This window comes from Zalophus californianus, chromosome 13 (genome assembly GCF_009762305.2).
Source record: "Zalophus californianus isolate mZalCal1 chromosome 13, mZalCal1.pri.v2, whole genome shotgun sequence".
NCBI classification, from domain to species: Eukaryota; Metazoa; Chordata; class Mammalia; order Carnivora; family Otariidae; genus Zalophus; species Zalophus californianus.
In genome coordinates, this window is record NC_045607.1 from 21,628,333 (window position 1) to 21,651,165 (window position 22,833).

The 22,833-nt window shown below is 44.8% G+C and overlaps 1 protein-coding gene across 9 annotated transcripts in view; it reads left to right on the top strand.

Annotated features, from left to right (window-relative positions):
- Positions 1–22,833, top strand: part of SUSD1 (sushi domain containing 1) — a 131,413-nt gene that overhangs the window by 91,570 nt on the left and 17,010 nt on the right. For 8 of the 9 annotated variants that reach the window (XM_027615702.2, XM_027615701.2, XM_027615705.2 and 5 more), the window contains 4 exons: positions 1,040–1,131; positions 2,580–2,766; positions 13,702–13,798; positions 17,156–17,414. In XM_027615702.2, coding sequence (XP_027471503.2) covers positions 1,040–1,131; positions 2,580–2,766; positions 13,702–13,798; positions 17,156–17,414 — 635 coding nt within the window. The remainder of the gene's footprint in view (positions 1–1,039; positions 1,132–2,579; positions 2,767–13,701; positions 13,799–17,155; positions 17,415–22,833) is intronic. The other variant, XM_027615706.1, reaches the window with a different exon arrangement.

Here is a 22,833-nt window from a genome sequence, read left to right on the forward strand (position 1 = left end):
TCCCCACTGAGTGGGGAGCCCAATGCAGGGCTCCATCTCAGGACCCTGAGATCATGACCTGAGCTGAAACCAGGAGTTGGATGCTCAACTCACTGAGCCACTCAGGTACCCCTGCTGTGAAACTTCTTAGCAAATCTTTTTCAGTTCTTCAAAGAGCACTTCTCAATTCTCTGCTAAAGTGTTGCTCCCAGCTCAGAATTTGAAATTGATACTTATTTATATAAATGAGGTTGTCCAAGGCTGAGTTGCAGTTTTAGGTTAGTAAACCAGGGGAGTTTGCAGTGACTGGATTTAAGTAATTTTTAAGAGGGGTCCTCTGATTAGGTACATGTTGATTTTAAATCTTTTATCAGAACTGCGTTTACATAAATATAAAAGTGCTGCTACCACTAATTTCTAAATCAAAATACTGCTGAAATGGGGCACCTGGGTGGCTCAGCTGTTAAGCGTCTGCCTTCGGCTCAGGTCATGATCCCAGGGTCCTGGGATTGAGCCCCGCATCAGGCTCCCTGCTCAGCAGGAAGCCTGCTTCTCCCTCTCCCACTCCCCCTGCTTGTGTTCCCTCTCTCGCTGTGTCTCTGTCAAATAAACAAATAAAATTAAAAAAAAAATTCTGCTGAAATCATCCCATGTATATGATTTGATTAAAAGGTAGTATTTTGGGGGGGTGCCTGGGTGGCATAGTTGGTTAAGCATCCAACTCTTGGTTTTGGCTCAGGTTGTGATCTCAGGGTCATGGGATTGAGCCCCTCTTCAGGCTCCATGCTCAGTGTGGGGTCTGCTTAAAAGACTCTCTTGTCCTCTCTCTCTCTGCCCCCCCCCCCAACATACGAGTGCTCTCTTTCTCTCTCTCTCTCAAATAAATAAGTCTTTAAAAAAAAAAAGGTAGTAATTTTTAAAAGATTTTATTTTTTAAGTAATCCCTACACCCAACATGGGACTCTGACTCACAACCCCAAGATCAAGAGTTCCATGCTGTATGAAAGGTAGTATGTTTGTATCAAGTGTAAGTTGATTTCTCATTCTTTCCCCGCTGCAGTAAAACAGATCATCGGTAACATTTCAATATTTAATGAAACCTGCTTGAGATGGAGAAGTACAAAGACAGCTGATATAGAGGAGATGTATTCAGTAAGTTACCGAACTCTATGTATAGATGTTGTCTAGTGTGGGAAATTTAAAAAAATATCAGCAAACCTAAAAATCTACTTATGTAGCTGTTATTATCAATGGCAGATTTATAGTAAGAATTGCAAGAAAAAGCAAGAAAATGGGCACTTCTACGTATTTGAAGAGAGAGACCTTGGGGATTGCTGAGTAAGCCATGCGAGTTACTTTGTGCACATAGCCTGATGCAGAGCTGATGTCCACATCCATGGAAGGAACCCGTGGCTTTTGCCTGTGTGTGTCTCTTCAGGCCAATGTCTCTGATCAAGGTCTGGACGTGTCTAGAGAGTAAGGGGGAGCTTTTGAAGCTATTGTGGTTGTGAGTAAGAAAGGTAAAGACCATGGGATGAGAGCTGCTACTAGAAGAAATTAAGTGGGCAGAGAAGTATGTCTCTTGGGCCAGGTGCTGGGATGTTACCCGAAAGTGTGGAGAATGTCAGAAGGGGGCAGGCACATCTATGTAGATAATATGCATTTTAACTTTTAAAAAAATATGCATTGCTTTATATGAAGCATTAAATGCTGCTTCATCTATAAATAGCTCCTATTTTGATTCAGTTTGGTACCACATTAAACTGTTGAAAGTTGCTCCGTGATCCTGAAGACACTGTGGCTTGCCTAGGTCCAGGGTCATCCAGTTAAACCTCAAGTGTTGTAAAATGAATAGCAAGATTGGAAGGTGTATGGCCGTCACATTGCAAATACTGTGTTCACAAAATAAAAAATGCGTTATTAAAAAAAAAAAAATGAAGGGGGCAGGCCGAGGAGAAAAGCCCTGCTGAGCTTTAACCAGGCCAGCTAGGAGTATCATCACTCAGGTCCTGCTTTGGGGAAGCCTTAGTTCAGATTCCTCATTTTCTTTGTAGAAAATGTTCTGTGGCTTTGCCCCTGCCCACAGACATTTCGGTGTTGTGCGTCAGAGATGCGAGAACAAGAATGAGAACGTTGTTAGCACTGGGATTTTGGCCTTTTGTACATTTTGATTTAAAAACATTTTTATTGTACTGATACATTGTAACGACGGTGCTTAGGGTATGACGACTCTGAGATTTGCTTACCATTCTGTTTCACTTTTTTTTTTAAAAAGATTTTTATTTATTTATTGAGAGAGAGAGAGAATGGTAAAGAGAGAGCATGAGAGGGAAGAAGGTCAGAGGCAGAAGCAAACTCCCTGCTGAGCAGGGAGCCTGATGCGGGACTCGATCCCGGGACTCCAGGATCATGACCTGAGCCGAAGGCAGTCGCTCCAAAGGCAGTTGCTCAACCACCTGAGCCACCCAGGCACCCCTCTGTTTCACTTTTTGAAGGAACTTTAGAGTCGAGGGCAAGATGGCTCGTGAGAGAGGGCAAGTATCCAGGCATTTGGAGCCTTCCTCAAGCTAGCCGTTCACTTAGTGAATTTTCTGTTTCAGTTCCACATTCAGGGCCAGAGATGGTATCAGAAGGAATTTGCCCAGGAGATGATCTTTAATATCACTGCCAGGAGCCAGGCTCCTGAGATGTGCTTGGACCTGTGTCCGGGTACCAACTACAGCGTCAGCGTCCACGCTTTGTCTTCTCAGCTTCCCGTGGTCCTCTCCCTGACAACGCAGATTACAGGTAAGTCTTGAATGGCAGCATTTGAAGGAACGAGGTCACCGCAGAGCTGTAGGTGGGCCCCGATGAAGAGGAACACCACTGCTTCCTGTTGTTGTACAGTGAACCTGAAGAGTGAGGATGCAAGGGTCCTGTGGTTGTGCCTGTCATGTTTTCTTTCTTAGAAAGATAGTCGAGACAAAGTAGTAACACGAATCAAATCCTGGCTAACGTGTACATGAGTGCTGGGTACATTCCTTCGGGTTATTTGGAATATTTAACATATTTCATACCTAAAAGGCTCTCATTACTGTTTCTCAGGTATGTGTGATTGTCTTTTTGTCGCAAATGCCTCAAGAGTCGGTTATTCTCAGGGAAAAGTGATTGGCAGTCCCACTTTGGTCCCCTAGCAAATTCATTTTCCACTCATTTTCTCTTGTCTTCTCAACTCTGGGATGCTCCCCTCTCCTCCTCCCCCTCCCCTACTCTGAGCTAATACTCAGAGTATTAGCTTCCTGTTTCTGACTTCACTGAGCAATTAGAAGTAATCAGGTGAGGACTTGCCTCTCCCAAGTCTCCCCTTGCTACCCGCATGCAGAACCATGTATTCTGTCTTCTCTCCTGTCCCCACTCCTCAGGTGACTGCCACCCTCAGGTACGTTGGACCCCATCCTTTCCTGCCTAATCATCATGTCCCCCCAACAGAGAAATAGTCCCAACACGGCATGAGCATGTCGTAGTATCTCCTTTTTTTAAAAATGAAAACAAAGAAACAAGAAACACACTTCCTTTGATCCCATATTCCCTCCGGCTACTTCTTTCAGCATCCCCTTTACAGTGAAACTCCTTAAAAGAAGTGTCTGTTATGTAGGCTCTACGTCCTTATTTCCTGTTCTCCCTTTAACTGGTTCCAATCCGAAGGCAGTTGTCCTGTCCACACTGCTTTACTGGAAGTGTATTCATCTTACAAAATCCACTGGGCAGTTTTGTTTGTATCTGATTCCCTCCCCACCCACAGCAGCTGACATCCCCTCCTTCTTGAAATGCCATTTCGCTTGGCTTTTGGGTCCTCTTGCCTCGCTGGCTCCTCCTCAGTCTTCCTCGCTGGCTCCTCCTCAGTCTTCCTCGCTGGCTCCTCCTCCTCAGTCTTCCTCGCTGGCTCCTCCTCCTCAGTCTTCCTCGCTGGCTCCTCCTCCTCAGGCTTCCTCGCTGGCTCCTCCTCCTCAGGCTTCCTTGCTGGCTCCTCCTCCTCAGGCTTCCTCGCTGGCTCCTCCTCAGTCTTCCTCGCTGGCTCCTCCTCAGTCTTCCTCGCTGGCTCCTCCTCAGTCTTCCTCGCTGGCTCCTCCTCCTCAGGCTTCCTCGCTGGCTCCTCCTCAGTCTTCCTCGCTGGCTCCTCCTCAGTCTTCCTCGCTGGCTCCTCCTCCTCAGTCTTCCTCGCTGGCTCCTCCTCAGTCTTCCTCGCTGGCTCCTCCTCAGTCTTCCTCGCTGGCTCCTCCTCAGTCTTCCTCGCTGGCTCCTCCTCCGCAGTCTTCCTCGCTGGCTCCTCCTCCTCAGGCTTCCTCGCTGGCTCCTCCTCCTCAGGCTTCCTCGCTGGCTCCTCCTCCTCAGGCTTCCTCGCTGGCTCCTCCTCCTCAGGCTTCCTCGCTGGCTCCGTCCTCTTTTATTGATGTCCTCTCTGCCTGCTTCTGTTCTTTTTCGTTAGCCACCCCTTGTGCCGATACCGTCTCCTGACTACAAGCGTTGCCTGTATGCTGAGGATTCCCAAATACGTATCCTAGTCCCAGACCCTCCCCTGAGCTCCACACTCATATATCCAGTCATCTCTTAAACATCTCTTGCACGCGCAATAGGCAAGTCCAAGAGGATTTTGATTTCTCAACTCTTCTGTCACCTCCAAAGCCATTCTCCACCCGGGCTTCTCTGTCTCGGGTATTGGCATTCTCATTCACTCGTGGCTCAGGCCAAAGAGATTCTGTGCCCCTCCTCCCCACCCCCCGACTTCTAATCTGTCAACAAGCCCCATTGGCTGCTTTCTAAAATAGATTCTGTATCCAACTACTTTCCCCACCTTCCTCTTCCCTACAAAGCAGCCTTATCCAAGCCAGCCACCTCTCGTTTGGACTCCTGTGGTAGCTTTCTTACTGGTCTTTCTGCTTTCGTGGGTGCCTGTCAATCTCCCGCCCCCCCCCGCCCCCCCCGCCCCCCCCCAAGTTACAGCGAAGACCATGACTTTAAAAAGATCACTCAGGCGTCAGAGTGATTTTTTAAAAAAATGCATAGGAGAACATGTCATCCCCAGCTGAAAACTGTCCAGTGAGTTTGTATTAGTGTTAGAATAGAACCCAGGGGGTGGGAGGGATGGAGTGGCTGGGTGATAGACATTGGGGAGGGTATGTGCTATGGTGAGTGCTGTGAATTGTGCAGGACTGTTGAATCACAGTTCTGTACCTCTGAAGCAAATAATGCAATATATGTTAAGAAAAAAAAGAAGATAGCAGGAGGGGAAGAATGAAGGGGAGTAAATCGGAGGGGGAGACGAACCATGAGAGATGATGGACTCTGAAAAACAAACAGGGTTCTAGAGGGGAGGGGGGTAGGGGGATGGGTTAGCCTGGTGATGGGTATTAAAGAGGGCACGTTCTGCATGGAGCACTGGGTGTTATGCACAAACGATGAATCATGGAACACTACATCAAAAACTAATGATGTAATGTATGGTGATTAACATAACAATAAAAAAAAAAAGAATAGAACCCAGCTTCCTGACCCCCACCTTCCTCACTGACTTCATCTCCTCTACTCCCCCCCTTTCTCACTAAGCATCTGCTGCCTCCCTGCCCTCCTGAGACGGGTCAAACCTGTTCATGCATCCAGGCCTTTCCATCTACTGTTTACTCTTCCTGGGGCACTCTCTGCATGTGGCTTCTTTATAATCATCCGGGTCTCTGCTCAGATGTCATTACCTTAGAGGAGCTCTCCCTCCCGTCCTTGCACAAATAATCTCCATCTCCACCCCATCCGTCTCTAGCCACGTATACTGTTTGAATTTCATCACAGAACCTGTTGTCAGAACTTGCAGCATTTTTTAATGTACTTGTTTATTTTCTTTCTCCCCTCCTAAAATAGCTCCTCAAAGGCAGAGATGTAAAGACAGTGCTGCCACATAGCACAAGCCTTGAGTGGCCCCCGGGTATTATTGGTGTTGAGGGGATGCCTGGTTAGTGAAGAAAGACTTTCAGACGAAAGGAATTCACCACCTTTTGGGCTGGAAAGAGAAGTAATGTTCAATTGGGCATTCCTTCCTCTGGTGACTTCTTCAAATGAAAAGCTGTTTAGTTTCCTGCTCTTCGGTCCTTGTGTTTTGGATGGTTTGCATTGCGGATTCAAATTAGTATATCATGTTTTTTGAGTTGGGGAGAAGAGTTTCTTCCTGAGGAGACACTTACTTCTACCTTGTTTTGTAGGCTCAATAGAGCCCCAGTAGCTCAAGCGCCCTGTGCTCATGGCCACCAGGGGACACTGTGGAGCTGTTTAAATCCATTGAGACCCTTAGCTAAGCTCGGAGACAATGGCTGCATATTTTCCAACTCTACCCTACTTTAAAGAACTTGAAATTTTATTTTTTCATATTTTTTAAAAGATTTTATTTATTTATTTGACAGAGGCACAACGAGAGAGGGAACACAAGCAGGGAGAATGGGAGAGGGAGAAGCAGGCTTCCCGTCAAGCAGGGAGCCCGATGTGGCTCAATCCCAGGACCCTGGAATCATGACCTGAGCTGAAGGCAGAGGCTTAATGACTGAGCCACCCAGGCGCCCCAAGAATTTGAAACTTTTTAAAAAGTGTGTGAAAATTCAAGTTGTTACAATCTTCTAAAGGGGTAAAAACCAACCAAACAAACAAAAAGCCACCCAAGCCCTCTTTTTCATAAAAGGGGAGAAAAAAGAGCCTTTCATGTTGATATGAAGAGAGGTATGCCTGATTGCCTAAGATGTGGCTTTGTTTCAGTAAAATCGTGAACTTTTGAATTTTACCAGAAATGTGAGGCAAGGGATTTGGGTCTGGAAAACGCAGCACCTGATTTCCCAGAAGAAAAGTGAGTGGAATTTCCCTCCCTCATGTCTTACATTAAACTAAATCTTACTGATGGGAACAGGATGAAGACAAGTGCTTTAAATATGTCGCTGACCTCAGAGGAGGGCGCAAGTTCTAGGCATGTTGAAGGACAGAGGCAAGTGTCCCAGTGAGAACTGGAGAGCGAGGGTGAGACCAGATCCTCTCGCGGAGTCTCTGCCTCGGGGCTGACAAGCTTCCTCAGATAGAGCCCAGTGAGCTGAATTCTTCAGAAGAGCTCCACCATTTATATTCCCTTCAGGACAGGATGAAGAGCAAACTTCCATCCTCCGTGTAGATACAGAGTCAGAAGGGCTTTCCCACGTCAGCTATGCTATTTTTTAGCCAAGTCAGAAAGCTGTAGGCAAAACTATCTTACCATAGGGAGCGAGAGAAAGCCAGGGAGGGGAAACTGGGGGGAGAGAGAGAGAGAGAGGGAGAGAGAGAGACAGCAAATGTGCACGGAAATGTCAAGCTAAAACCACTGGTGCACCCAACACTGTGATCATTTGAGGTTGAATATTTATTACAGAATCAAGAATGCCCGGGGCGCCTGGTGGCTCAGTCGGTTAAGCGTCTGCCTTCACTTCAGGTCATGATCCCAGGGTCCTGGGATTGAGCCCCACGTCGGGTTCCCTGCTCAGTGGGGAACCTGCTTCTCCCTCTACGTCTGCCCCTCTGCTTGTGCTCTCTTTCAGATAAATAAATTAAATTAAAAAAAAGAATCAAGAATGCCGGAGGAGAAGAGGGAAGAAAAAATGTCAAGGAAACCATTCCTTCCCAAGTTTGCCTTCAGTACCAAGCCTGGCAACTTATATGGGGAATTTCCCATCTCTGCCTGCATTCATGAGAAGAAAAAGAGAATGTACTTTTTCAGATGTTCAGCAAAGCAATTGAAAACACACATGTGTGTCCCAAGCATTATCAGACTGCCCCCTTCATGGAGGGTAGGTCCAGTGGAGGGAGCTCTGATTCCACCTGCAGAACGAGGAGCCAGAGCCCCTGCCTCCTCTCCATGACTATTGCGTGCCCCCAGGAAGGACTGTGCGGGACCAAGTCTGCTGAGTTCTTCTGCAGAAGGAGTTCTTCTTCTGTGGTTGGCGACCCACAGACCATCCAAAGCTGGTGCACCCGTGTCCTCTGAGAACCCTATCTCCTTAGGCTGTTCCAGTGTACCACATGTATTCCTGCTGCGCCCCCTGGTTCCCAGGGGCTGAAGCTGCAGGAGAGGTCAGGAGAGGGACTGGCCTTCACCCCGCTGTTTCCCTCTTGTCCGGACTCTCTCAAAATCTTTCATGGACACAAGTGTTTTGACATCTGGATATCTGATGTTAGATCAGGCCAGACGGGAGCGCACATGCCCTTCCTTCCATTCCTCCGGGGGCCATCGATTGCTCTCATCCCCAGCAATCTCCCAACTACTTTCTAGCTGCAAATCCAACCCCAAACCCCCAAGTGAATGGCTATGTGGGGATGGATATCTCCCAGCTCCCCTCCCTGAAAGCATCCACATGCAGGTCTAGGCCCCATGGAGACATAGATGATACACCACAGAGGAAAATAGGCTGCATATTATTCTTTTCTTCTATTAGTGTTAGCTTTTACAAAATATGAATGGGAACGTTTTTTTACCTCATAAGCCTAAAAACCAGAGTTTCTGTGTGTGATAGAAGTGTGGGAAGGGCATACTGTGACATAACATTTTAATCCAGCAAATATTTATTGACTTGCTATGCACAAAGACCTGTGCTAAGTGCTGAAGAGGGGATTAAAGGTGAAAAGATTGTTCCTTTTCCCTGGAAGGCTAAGTCTCATAACTTCATCGATAGGGGAGATGAAGCCAGCCATGTGATAGCTGATGACTTACGGTGTAGCTACCATTTTTTCTATTGCTGTCAATTCCAACTGATCACGTCTTCAGCATGTGGCATGGTCTATCTGGGGAGGTGCCAAGGATTAGGAGAGAACCATCACAGTGTCTTTATGTGTATTTATTTGTGTGGGTTAATTCCTTGCATTTACTTTAAGTTTATAGTATAAAGTTGGGACCTTTGCTAGTTTTGGTACAGATATATAATTTTCTATTTTTGGTTCTCTTTGTTCATTTTGGTATGTTTTGGGAGGATTTTAACACCTTTTCACTTATGTTACCTCCTTTCTCTTATTGATTTTGATAGTTTGCCTACATGAATGATATTAATCTTTTGTTATACATATTATAATCCCCCATACTATTTACTGTTTAGTTTTCTTGTCAATATACTTTTTAACATTTAGACATTTTAAGTTTTCATGTAATCAATTCTATTGATGCTTTTTTAGTTTCTGCCTCTGATCATGCCAAGAAAAGCCTTCTCTGCCCTGAAATTAGATCAGTTCTTTTTTTTCTTAAGGATTTTATTTATTTGACAGAGAGAGACACAGCAAGAGAGGGAACACAAGCAAGGGGAGTGGGAGAGGGAGAAGCAGGTTTCCCGCTGAGCAGGGAACCTGATGCGGGGCTCGATCCCAGGACTCTGGGACTGTGACCCGAGCCGAAGGCAGACGCTTAACGACTGAGCCACCCAGGCGCCCCAGATCAATTCTTATTCTTTAATATTTTCTAATGCTGCTGCTGCTTCTTTTTTTGTTAGCTCTGCACCCAGTGTGGGGTTTGAATTCACAACCCCAAGATCAAGAGTCACATACTCTACCGACTGAGCCAGCCAGGTGGCCCTTTAATGCTTCTTAATAGTTTTGCTTTTCACCTTTAAACGTAGACCCACTTGGAATGCATCTTGATACATGGTATAAAGCTAAATTTACACGGTCATTTTTTCCCCTAAATGATAAGCCAGTTTCCCGCCACGTTTGGAAAGACTGTCCATGTCATACACTATATTCTCATTTATTTGTTTGGGTCTCTTTCTAGACTGTCTAGCTTCTTCCATTGTTTTGCCTGTCCTATGCCTGCACCTCACTCTTTCAATTATTATGATTTTATACTATATATAATATTTTGTAGGGCACGTTCTCCTTCATTGCTTTTCTCCTCACTCTGCAAGGTTTTCTCACGTGGTAGCCCTTCTGTTTTCCTTTGTCGTTTGCTTCACATAGAGGATGGATATTGTCGACACCTTGGAATGGTAATGAGGTTCTCCCTTCTGGGTCCTCCCCCACCTCACATACCCAGGGTGGAAGAATTACACTCTCCAGCTCAGACGAGACCCGATTCTGGACTTGAGTCTGATCTAGTTTAAATCAGTAATGAGGCTCATGGAAAGGAGAGAACACATCTGCCCAGGACACCAGTTTGGGGGATGGGGAACAACATTCTGGAAACATGGCTGGAAATTAAGGTTATTTAACCTTCAAATGTAGCTAAGAACGAGCCTGATGAAGTTCAGGCTTTGACATTAGAGAGAAAAAGTCTCCTGTTTAAAAAACCAAGGTGGGGAAGGTCTCAGAGCAGAAAGCAGTCTGGAAGTCACATGGTGATAGTATCAGCTGGATGGCAGAAACTAGCAACAAGGGCGGGGGGGGGGGGGGGGGGGTGCTTCCAGCTCCCTCCGCGGGCCCGCCTTCTGCAAGCCCAGCAAGCACTTTGTTCTGCTTTGACCGAGGGCGATGAGAAAGGGGGGGGGGGGGAGGGGCCTTAAAAGGTTAGCCAAGAGATTAGAAGAACTAGAATTATTAATCTCAGAGAAGAGCAAACAATTTAAAAGAGGCCGAGGAGGGTTCTCACACACAGAGTGAACAGTAAATCTCCCTTGGGGCTGAAAACAGGAAGTATGTGATAAAAACCACTTACTCTGTGGTGACAGCAAAACATCACAAATGAAAGGGCATTTCCCTGTTCGCGTGAAGGGCTGAGGGCAGAACTTCTCAAACTAGAAGGGGCACACTCCCCTGGGGGACCTGGTCGGGGTTTTTCAAATCTCAGCCCCCTCTCCCCTTCACTCCTGCAGGAAGCTTGCAGCTGTCTTCCTCAGGGGTGTCAGATCCAGAATCTCTTGGAAATGAGGTAGACCTTCAACACCTTTTGTGAGACCTAGGCTGTAAGCAGGGGCCATTTCAGGCCACCTTGAGGGTCCCCGGCAATCCCACAGGCTTACAGAAACCAGAATTTATGTGACCATATCTGGGTGACTTTGGAAGAAGTTCTAGACTTGGCAGTGTTTTATACAAGTTACTGGGGGCTCTCAGTGGCTCTGAGTGTCTCTTCCATCTGCCCCCTCTTCTCCATTCTCGGTCCTTCACTTGCTTCAGACCTCAGGCACTGCATACCTAGAGTCTTGGACAACCTGTACTTTTGCTCTTTTCCAGTTCATCCTCCAACCAGCTGTCTAAATTGCATTTCTAAAATCCACATCTGCTAACACTCTGTAAATGACTTCTTGTTTCCAGGACCCCCAATCTGACCTATCCCCACACCTCCTCCTTGGTTGTGTGCCTGTCCCAGGCCGGGACTCCGCCTTCCAGCATCCCTGAACTCCTGCAGGGTTGCGGTTCTGTCTCTGCCCGCTCTCCTACCACCTGCCCCTGGGTACATGCATTTCAGCATTCGATGGTCTCTCCACCCCCTGCCCTTGGTCAGGTGTTCTTCCTCTGCACGCCGACAATGCCCCGTGTACGACTTTATCGTAGCTCTAAGTGCCATGTGTTTACGAAACTGTCTCCGACTGTGAGACTTCGAACTCCTGGAAAGCAGAAACTGTGTCTTCCATGGCTGTTTCTCCCAGCCTCCCAGGATGCATGGTGTATAAAGGTGGCTAACAAAAGGGTTGGTAGGTGATGTATAATTAACATATTCGATAGAGCTTTTTTATGGAAGAATAATTGACGTACAAATTGTATTAGCTTTAGGTATATGACATGATAATTTGATATTTATATACATTATGAAATGGTCACCACAATAACTCCAGTTACCATCTGTCACCATGCAGAGTTGTTAGAATATTATTGGCTGTATTCCCTATGCTGTACATTACATTCCCATATCTTACTTATTTTGTAACTGGAAGATTTTAACTCTTAATCTCTTTCTCTTATTTTGTCCACTCCAACCCCCTACCCTCTGGCAACCATCATATTTGATAGTGCTTTAAAAAACTATCTAGGGACGCCTGGGTGGCTCAGTTGGTTAAGCTTCTGCCTTCAGCTCAGGTCATGCCTGAGGCCCACATCAGGCTCCTTGCTCAGCAGGGAACCTGCTTCTTCCTCTGCCTGCCACTCCCCTTGCTTGTGCGCTCTCACTAACAAATAAATAAAATCTTTTTTAAAAATTAAAAAAAATTAAAAACTAGGCGGTTAGGGGCGCCTGGGTGGTTCAGTCGGTTAAGTGTCCGACTCTTGATTGCGGCTCAAGGTCATGATCTCAGGGTCGTGAAATCGAGCCCTGCATTGGGCTCCGCACTGGGCATGGAGCCGCTTAAGATTCTCTCTTCCTCTCCCTCTGTCCCTACCCCCCCCACAAAAAAAACCCACAAACAATATAGGAAGGTATAAGTTTTTATTTATTATAATTTGGTTTGGGAATTTCTACCCCAAGTCTATTTTCTTATTTTATTTTTTTAAAGATTTTTATTTATTTATTTGAGAGAGAGAGAATGAGTGGAGGGAGAGGGACAAGCAGACTCCCCACTGGGCAGGGAGCCAGATGCGGGGCTCAATCCCAGGACTCTGGGATCATGACATGAGCTGAAGGCAGACGCCTAACCAATTGAGCCACCCAGGTGCCCACCAAGGTTATTTTCTAATTGGATAAATAAACTCTTGAGTGTTTATCTTGGCCTCCTAGTCCTTAATTTCACTGTAACAGATTTTAAGGCCAGGGTTGGGGGGGCACTCATGTTTTTTTATTTTTTATTTTTTAATTTAATTTAAATTCAACTAACATATAGTGTATTATTAGTTTCAGAGGTAGAGCTCAGCTATTCATCAGTCTTATATAATACCTGGGAGAGGCATTCATATTTTATTCTTTGTCTTTTTCTCTTCCTTTCTCCCTCTATAAATCTCATTCACTTCATAGCAATGTTGAGAAGATTATATGGGATGAGGCCTGTGCAGGACACAGCTAGTGCATTTCATTAGTGCCTAGTGCATCTGAGCTGAGGTATCCACAAGGCAGAATGCTGCAGTCATACTATGAACGTAACTACCAGTTAGATACTAGAACACTGGTGTCAGCCGATATAGTCCCCTCCCAGTAGAAGGTCCTTTTGGGATATCTAGTTGCTGGGGAGAACAAAATGAGGACAGAATGCTCTGTGACTGGAAAGGATCTAGAAGTCAGAAATGCTGGTCTTCCCCACCAAATAGGAACCTGTCCAGCAAGTTAACTGTCAGGCCCGCTGTGTGCACCCTCTGTCAGCACTGGGAATTCACTTAAAAAAAAATTTTTTTTTTATTGTGGATTTAAAATATACAACATAGAATGTACCATTTTAACCATTTTCTGGCACAAAATTTATTGGCATTAAGTCCATTCACAATGCTGTAAACCCTCACCACTGTATTTCTAGAACCTTTTCATCACCCCAAACAGAATCTCCGTTGGTCATTAAGCAACTAACTCCCCTTGCCTACCCACCGCTCTGTCCTCAGCAACCTTTAATCTACTTCTGTGTCTATGAATTTGTCTGTTCCAGATGTTGCATAGAAGAGGGATCATCCTTCTAAGTCTGGCTCATTTCATGTAGCGTAATGTTTTCAAGATTCATCCATGTGGTAGCAGGTGTCAGAAAACACTCATCGCTTTTTACATTAAAACTTTCCCTTCGATGGCTCCCCGATGACCACTTTTGTCATGCTTCCACTCATTCCAATCACACCCTTTTCCTCTTTTCCGCTTGTTTCCAGAGCCTCCCCTTCCGGAAGTAGACTTTGTCACAGTGCATGGGGGGCCTCTACCACGTCTGAGACTGAGGAAAGCCAAGGCGAAAAATGGACCTATCAGGTGGGTAGTGGCCCCTTTTCCGTGGTTGCCCAGTGGTCCTCATGGAGAGTCTTGGAAACTTTGGTTTGATCGAGGAGGGGACTTCCTAGGTGCTGCACTTGAATAGTTGGGGCAGTGCAATCAGGGCCTCTTGTTTTTGATTCCTTGGCCACAGATTGGGCCTTGAGTTCCAACCAGCATCCTTCCAAATGAATAGAGAGACTTCTAAGGAGCCAGAGACAGGCATTTGGGCAGCTTAGCTCAAAAAATGAAATCCCTTCCTTTGGTCACCGGCCGGACAAGCATTGACTGTGTGTGATGTGGAAGGTGTTAATCCTTTGCACTCACCTCTTCATGTACGTCTCTCAGTGATGGTGGACCAGGAGCATCATTTCATTTAAAGATGATCTTTGGGTGTGTGTAGTCGATCTGAAAGGGTCATTTGGATAATTCTCTTAATTTGTTCACACATTGAGTTATAGGCAAGACGCTGCGTAGCTAATGACTGCTTCTGGGATTCCAGATGGTATTAGGATGGAATTAATTCACCTGACTTGGAGAACTACATTGTGTTCCATTAAGCATTTTATTTACAGGGTCATGCTTGGATTAGGAAGCAGAATTAACCCCCCACCTTTTTTTAGAAAGGAAGATAGAGGTTCCCCTGGAGAGATAAGCACCTTGCTCACAGGAATAAGGCAAGGACATGGCAATAGCCTTGCCATCCTTGAACTAACCTTTGTTGCCTTATGTCATTCTTGACCTGTTAGTCTAATGACCCTTCAGTACATTCAAGGTGAAAATAAATGTGAGATATTATAAAATTATAAAAAAGAAAGTCTGGATAAATATCTGTGTGTCTCTTTTTTGTTTGTTTGTTTAATTTTAAGTAGGCTCCGTGCCCAGTGTGGAGCCCCAGTGTGGGGCTTGAACTCATGACCCTGAGATCAAGACCCGAGCTGAGATCGAGTCAGACACTTAACCGACTGAGTCACCCAGGTGCCTCTGTGTGTCTCTTTATAATGAAACTTAGGCTTTTCCTGTCTTTCCATTAGTTTAAGTGCAGTAAGTTCTCAAAGGTCTTTCCAGGCATTGCCTACATTGTTCTGTTTCTTGATTCCTGATGAGTTACTGGAAGGCACTGCCATTCTGTTGCTATGAGGAGAACAGAAGTTACGATATCACTGCCTGAGAGAATTTGCAAGAGCAAATGTAGTATGTAGGCCAATAATTAGATAAGGCAAAAAGAAAAGGCAAATGACAGTCTATCCTTGTGGCTAATGTGCCCTCCAGTGCCTCCAAAACAGGAAGTGGAGATCTGTGAGTCATTCCAGGGAGGGTGGCAGTGAGAAAGAGGGGAGAAGTCTTTCCAGAACAGTCACGTTACAAACAGCCACAACTGCTTCCCTAACGTCATCAGGGTTAATTACCAACAGGCAAGTGGAGCAGTTTCCTCTCTCTGACTACCTGGTTTGAGCGGGGGGAGCAGCTTTGCCAGTGTGGGAGACAGGCCTAAGTCTGCTTTCTGCATTGTTTGGTGGGGGGGGGGCAGTGGCGTGGGGCACATGGTGGAACGGGGCCTTGGGAGCAAGGCTCCCCTCCTTAGCTTGGTGATCTTGAGTGAATGATGCAGCCTGTTCCTGGGGTCTCTTAATGCTAGTGTCTCCCACACTTGCCAACTTAGAGAAATAATCTGGGTTGCCCTAGCAGCAGTACAAATTCTCAGACTCAGCTCCTGGAGATTTCGATTCAGTAGGTCTGGGATGGGGGCTGGAAATTTGTATAATTATCAAGCAACTCAGGTGATTATGATCATGCTAACTGGGGAGACTGCTTTATGCCCCATGAATGGTGCCTCTAATGTCCAGAACCAAAGGTGAGCCTTGAGGTTGCACTTGAATGCCACCATCTACATGGAAAGTCAAGTTGGATTGGAAGAGGAGCTTGAGGACAGCATGGAGCTTCTGCACCCTTTATTCTCTTACCTGCAGCCATGATTCATAGGGATGTCTTCAAGTCGCCAGGAAAGTGTGCTGTTACAAGCGTTCCCCTGTAGGCAGTGGATGCTTCATAGATGTTTACTGGTGCTGGTGGCAGCAACTCACCGCCCTGCAGGCTTTACCTTGTACCTTGTGTAGAAAGCTCTTTGCTGGAAGGTGAGCCCAGACTTTGTGGAAATCAGGGCCCCGAAGACACATAGGATGTTTGGGATGGAGGCTTTTCCAAGTCCCAGACCTACTGTGGTGGAGGGCTCCCTTTCCTTAACCTAGTGACTCATGGACTTTTAGGAGGCAGGAGATGGGGCATTAGGAATGTGGAACAGGAAGTGTACATTTGCTAGTAAAATAGATTATGTGGCCTCATGGCTTGGAAATTATCCTAATCATCTTTGGTACCAATGCGTGTTTTTCCTCTTTACGGAAACGTCAACTCAAGAAACATTAGTGGGGAGTCAGTCACAGCCAAAGAACTGGGTAAGGATTTGCAAGGATACAGGAGTAAGTCATTTAAATCCCTGCTGTCAGGCCTGATAGAGAAAGCAGATGTTCAGACATGTGCTATCCTAGAGGCAGGAGAGAAGGAAGGCGGGGAGGGGTTGAAAAAGGAGGCATGATTCATTGTTGGTGTGTTTTTATTCTTACACCTCCTTTCACTGACAGGTTTTGTATTTGGTGGGATAAACAATAACAAAACACGTACAAAAGGATGCTTGCTGGCTAGTGTGATCCTCTGTCCACAGTGGGGGAACAGTTTCACAATGTACACATGACATTTTACCCTTCTGCCTATTTCAGGACATGGTCAGGCTAGATTAACGCACAGTGACTTGGCACTCCTTCTCATTTATTTCACATGAACTCTGGTATCTGTGAACTGGAGGGAATGCAGATCACATGAGTTCCGTTTCAGCTTACCATGTGATTGGAGCCTTTTTGCAGACTTAGTACATTAATGCTTGTAGGCAGGCAGCCTCCATGTGACTGCTAAACCCTTTCCCCTGCTGGGTTTCATTTGCCCACGTGGAAACCGCTGATGAGATCAGCTGTGTGGCATGCACACTCAGGGCAGCCATACATGTAACAACCTCTCGCAGCTCAAGAGGGTTTACTTGGCATCCATCTGCGGCGGGAACTTGAGATCCCTCACATCGTGTCATGGGGCATTAGCACTATAGGTCCAAACTGGAATTCCCTAAGTGTGGGCGCTGTCAGACTGTAAATCCCCCTGGGGGCAAGGACTTTTTCTTGTCCAGGGATGTATCTCCAGTGCCCAGAAAAGTGTTTCTCTCATAGCAGGTGCTCAATACATATGAATAATTGAATGAACGACTCCCCCAAGCAGGGGTCTGATAGACATTTTCTTTTTTCTTTTTTCCAGTTCATATCAGGTGTTAGTGTTTCCCCTGGCCCTCCAAAGCACATTTTTTTGTGATTCTGAAGGGACCACCTCATTCTTTAGCAACACTTCTGATGCTGAGGGATATGTGGCTGCAGAACTACTGGCCAGAGATGTTCCAGATGATGCCACGGAGATATCTATTGGAGACAGGCTGTACTATGGGAAATACTATAATGCACCTTTGAAAAAAGGGAATGATTACTGCATTATATTACGAATCACAAGTGAATGGAATAAGGTATACTTCTTTTAAAAATTTGTGAATTCTCTTTTCTTCTTCGCGTGAAATGTCAGTATTTGAACATTTGTTTCCCTGTTATTTGGGATGGACACTGCATGTACGAGCCATAAAAATGTGTCGAATACTTTGCCTGTATAAATGATGGGCAGGTGAGACCTTTAAGGAGGTTGATGGTCTGAACTTCCTGCGGGACCGGGTGGGATCTGTGCTTGGACTGACCTCGTTTTGGTTCTTCCTCTTAAGCTTCACAAATCCCCTCATCCTAATGCCCTGCTGAAGCCTGAGTTGAAGAGGAACATCTGGATTTCTTTGTCACTTCCCTGTGCTCCTGCCAGGCTGCTGCCTCCCCTCACCCTCTCGGAACAGGAAGGCGAGGCAGATGAATGTCAGCGCTGCCCTATTTTCTGCTTCCTTGACTTCCTTGGCCACCCCCACCTCTCCTCATCCTTGGAAAGCCTGCGTTATTCCAGTGGTGGTTCTTTCATGAGACATAGAACTATAGATTCATTGCATAATGAGTAAATACAGTGAGCTGGACAAGCAGAATAGCAAGAGCTGAATCAGTGAGTCAGGGGTGAAAGATCTGGAAGAACCATTGTGATGGTTGCCCCAGGAGAACTCAAAGTGTGATATAAATTCATATAGATTGGTAATGGAAACTAGAAGAAAATTATACTAATAGAAACAGCTCTTGACTGATGAATTGGAGCCATTTTGAGAGTAAGTTTCATTATTTCGTTAGTTAGTTAGTTATTTTGAGCCCAGCACAGGGCTTGAACTCACAACCCTGAAGTCAAGATCTGAGCTGAGATCAATAGTCAGACCCTTAACTGACTGAGCCAGCCAGGTGCCCCCATCCCATATTTAAACCTGACACACACTCTGTTAGATTCTGTATAGGACACAAGTCTAATGTGCCATTATCGTACGTGATAGTAAATCAGTGCTTACTTTTAAGAATATGTACAAGTAGCAAAGAGATTTGGTAGTGTTTTGTGACAATAACGTAGGAATTAAGAATTGGCAGGCTAAAGCCCAGAATATATTTCCCTGAACTTATTTACAAGGTGTTTATGACTCAGACAGGGACTTCTCGCTAGAAGCTTACGTGGAGATCCTGCCTTGGCGTTTCTAGCCGCAGATATAGCACTAGCAGTACCATATGAGTACGGTGTAGGGAGGGCACAGAGAGCTAATCTCCCCGATTGAGCCTTCAGTCTAAGAGGTACATGGGTACACACGGGCTGCCATAACAAAATACCCTAGGCTGGGTGGCCTCAACCACAGAAATGTATTTCTCACAGCTTTGGAAACTGGAAGTCCCAGCTTAAGGTAGCAGTTGACTTGGTTCCTTGGTAAGGCCCTCTTCCTGGCTTTCAGACAGCGGCCTTCTTGCTGTGTCCTCACATGGTAGAAAGTGTGCAACCCAGCTCTGGTCAATCTTCTTCATCTTATATGGACACTAATCCTATCATGGAGTCCCCACCCTCATGACCTCATCTGAATCTAATTACTTTCCAAAGGCCCTACTCCCAGGTACCATCATATTGGGGGCTAGGTCTTCAATATATGAACTTTGGGCGACCCAAACATTCAATCCATAACACAGATAATTGAGAGGTTAAGATACGAATCCTAGTTTATAGGAAACTTTTCTATGATGTCATGGATACCTCTTTTTCATATAGCTTCACAGAACTCGTCTTTGGGAGGCTAAGGAGGCGAAAGGGTTCGGAAAAAATTTATATTGGGACTTGCATTTTTCAGTTGCAATTACTTCCCCTATGGGTTTCCAATCTATTAGTGTTACAGTCATATTAAAATTAGTAGTGAACTATTTATTTTTCTTTTTTGAACAGTTTTATGGACATACAATTAACATACCGTATTAATCACCCATTTAAAGTATATAATTTATAGCATAAGGAATATAGTTAATGATATGGTGATAGTGATATAATGGGACTGATGGTAGTTACATTTGTGGTGAACATAGCATCTTTTATAAACTTGTCAAATGACTAAGTCATTTGTCAAATGAAACTAATGTAATGTTGCATGTCAACTATACCCATATAAAAAATTTTTTTAAGAATAGAAGTGGTTTTTTAAGAATAAAAGTGGGGCACCTAGGTGGCTCAGTCATTAAGTGTCTGCCTTCAGCTCAGGTCATGATCCCAGGGTCCTGGGATCGAGCCCCGCATCTGGTTCCCTGCTCAGCGGGAAGCCTGCTTCTCCCTCTACCACTCCCCCTACTTGTGTTCCCTCTCTCTCTGTCTCTCTGTCAAATAAATAAATACAATCTTTAAAAAAAAAAGGTAATAAATTCAAGACTTTAAAAAAAAGACTAAAAATGGTTAAGATGAAGAAAATAAAATAAAAAATGAAGTATACAATTCAGTGGTTTTTAGTGTATTCACAAGGTGGTAGAACCATTACCACCATTTAATTCCAGAACATTTAGTAGTGGTTTATTTTTATTCTTATTTTTTTTATTTTTTAAGATTTTTATGTATTTGAGAGAGAGAGAATGAGAGAGAGCATGAGAGGGGGGAGGGTCAGAAGGAGAAGCAGACTCCCTGCTGAGCAGGGACCTCCCCCCCCCCCCCCCCCCCCCGATGCGGGACTCGATCCGGGGACTCCAGGATCATGACCTGAGCCGAAGGCAGTCACTTAACCAACTGAGCCACCAAGAGGCCCAGTAGTGGTTTATTTTTAATATTTATTTTTAATGGTAAAATACATATAACAAAATTTACCATATAAACAATTTTAGGTGTACAGTTTATTAGCGTTAAGTACATTTACATTGTTATGCATCCAGTCTCCTGAATTCTTTTCATCTTGGCAAACTGAAACAGTATACCCATTGAGCAGTGCCTCTCTCCTTCCTGCCTCCCCCAAACCCTGGCGACTACTTTTCTGCTTTCTGTCTCCATGAATTTGACTACTCCAGGTACCTCATATAAGAAGAATCAGACATTATTTCTCTTCTTTTGATTATCTTATTTCACTTAGCCTCATGTCCTCAAAGTTAACCCATGGTGTAGCATTGTGTCAGAATTTCTTCCTTTTTAGATATTCTACTATGTGTATACACCACATTTTGTTTAACCATTCCTCCGTGGATGGACACTTGGGTTGCTTCCATCTTTGGGCTATTTTGAATAAGGCTGCAATGAACATGGGTGTCAGATTTCTCTTTTGAGTCCCTGATCTCAGTTCTTTGGGTCATTTACAGTTGGATAATTCTCTTCGTATGTTTTTTTCTGCGAACTCTCCCAATTTTTATTTTTATTTATTTATTTATTTAAATTTTTGGTTATGTTAATCACCATACATTACATCATTAGTTTTGGATGTAGTGTTCCATGATTCATTGTTTGTGCATAACACCCAGTGCTCCATGCAGAACATGCCCTCTTTAATACCCATCACCAGGCTAACCCATCCCCGCACCCCCCTCCCCTCTAGAACCCTCAGTTTGTTTTTCAGAGTCCATCGTCTTTCATGGTTCGTCTCCCCCTCCGATTTCCCCCCCTTCATTCTTCCCCTCCTGCTATCTTCTTCTTCTTTTTTGTTTTCTTAACATATATTGCGTTATTTGTTTCACATTTGTGATTCAATAGTCTTGCACAATTCACAGCACTCGCCATAGCACATACCCTCCCCAATGTCTATCACCCAGCCACCCCATCCCTCCCACCCCCCGACCACTCTAGCAACCCTCAGTTTGTTTCCTGAGATTACGAATTCCTCATATCAGTGAGGTCATATGATACATGTCTTTCTCTGATTCACTTATTTCACTCAGCATAACACCCTCCAGTTCCATCCATGTCGTTGCAAATGGTAAGATCTCATTCCTTTTGATGGCTGCATAATATTCCATTGTGTATATATACCACATCTTCTTTATCCATTCATCTGTTGATGGACATCTTGGCTCTTTCCACAGTTTGGCTATTGTGGACATTGCTGCTATAAACATTGGGGTGCACGTACCCCTTCGGATCCCTACATTTGTATATTTGTGGTAAATACCCAGTAATGCAATTGCTGGATCGTAGGGAAGCTCTATTTTCAACTGTTTGAGGAACCTCCATACTGTTTTCCAGAGTGGTTGCACCAGCTTGCATTCCCACCAACAGTGTAGGAGGGTTCCCCTTTCTCCGCCTCCCTGCCAACATCTGTCGTTTCCTGACTTGCTAATTTTAGCCATTCTGACTGGTGTGAGGTGGTATCTCATGGAGGTTTTGATTTGGATTTCCCTGATGCCGAGCAATGGTGAGCACTTTTTCATGTGTCTGTTGGCCATTTGGATGTCTTCTTTGGAAAAATGTCTGTTCATGTCTTCTGCCCATTTCTTGATTGGATTATTTGTTCTTTGGGTGTTGAGTTTGATAAGTTCTTTATAGATTTTGGATACTAGCCCTTTTCCTGATATGTCATTTGCAAATATCTTCTCCCATTCTGTCGGTTGTCTTTTGGTTTTGTGGACTGTTTCTTTTGCTGTGCAAAAGCTTTTTATCTTGATGAAATCCCAATAGTTCATGTTTGCCCTTGCTTCCCTTGCCTTTGGTGATGTTTCTGGGAAGAAGTTGCTGCGGCTGAGGTCGAAGAGGTTGCTGCCTGTGTTCTCTTTAGAATTTTGATGGACTCCTGTCTCACGTTTAGGTCTTTCAACCATTTGGAGTCTATTTTTGTGTGTGGTGTAAGGAAATGGTCCAGTTTCATTCTTCTGCATGTGGCTGTCCAATTTTCCCAACACCATTTGTTGAAGAGACTGTCTTTTTGCCATTGGACATTCTTTCCTGCTTTGTCAAAGATGAGTTGACCATAGAGTTGAGGGTCCATTTCTGGGCTCTCTATTCTGTTCCATTGATCTATGTGTCTGTTTTTGTGCCAGTACCATACTGTCTTGATGATGACAGCTTTGTAATGGAGCTGAAAGTCCGGAATTGTGATGCCGCCAGCTTTGCTTTTCTTTTTCAACATTCCTCTGGCTATTCGGGATCTCTTCTGGTTCCATACAAATTTTAGGATTATTTGTTCCATTTCTTTGAAAAAAGTGGATGGTATTTTGATGGGCATTGCACTGAATGTGTAGATTGCTCTAGGTAGCACTGACATCTTCACAATGTTTGTTCTTCCAATCCATGAACATGGAACGTTTTTCCATTTCTTTGTGTCTTCCTCAATTTCTTTCATGAGTATTTTATAGTTTTCTGAGTACAGATCCTTTGCCTCTTTGGTTAAATTCATTCCTAGGTATTTTATGGTTTGGGGTGCAATTTCTTCGTATTTTTTTTAAGAACTGCCACACTATTTTCCACAGCAGCAGCACCATATTACATTCTCACCAACAGTGCATAAGGGTTCCATTTTCTCCACATCCTTCCCAAGACCTGCTGTT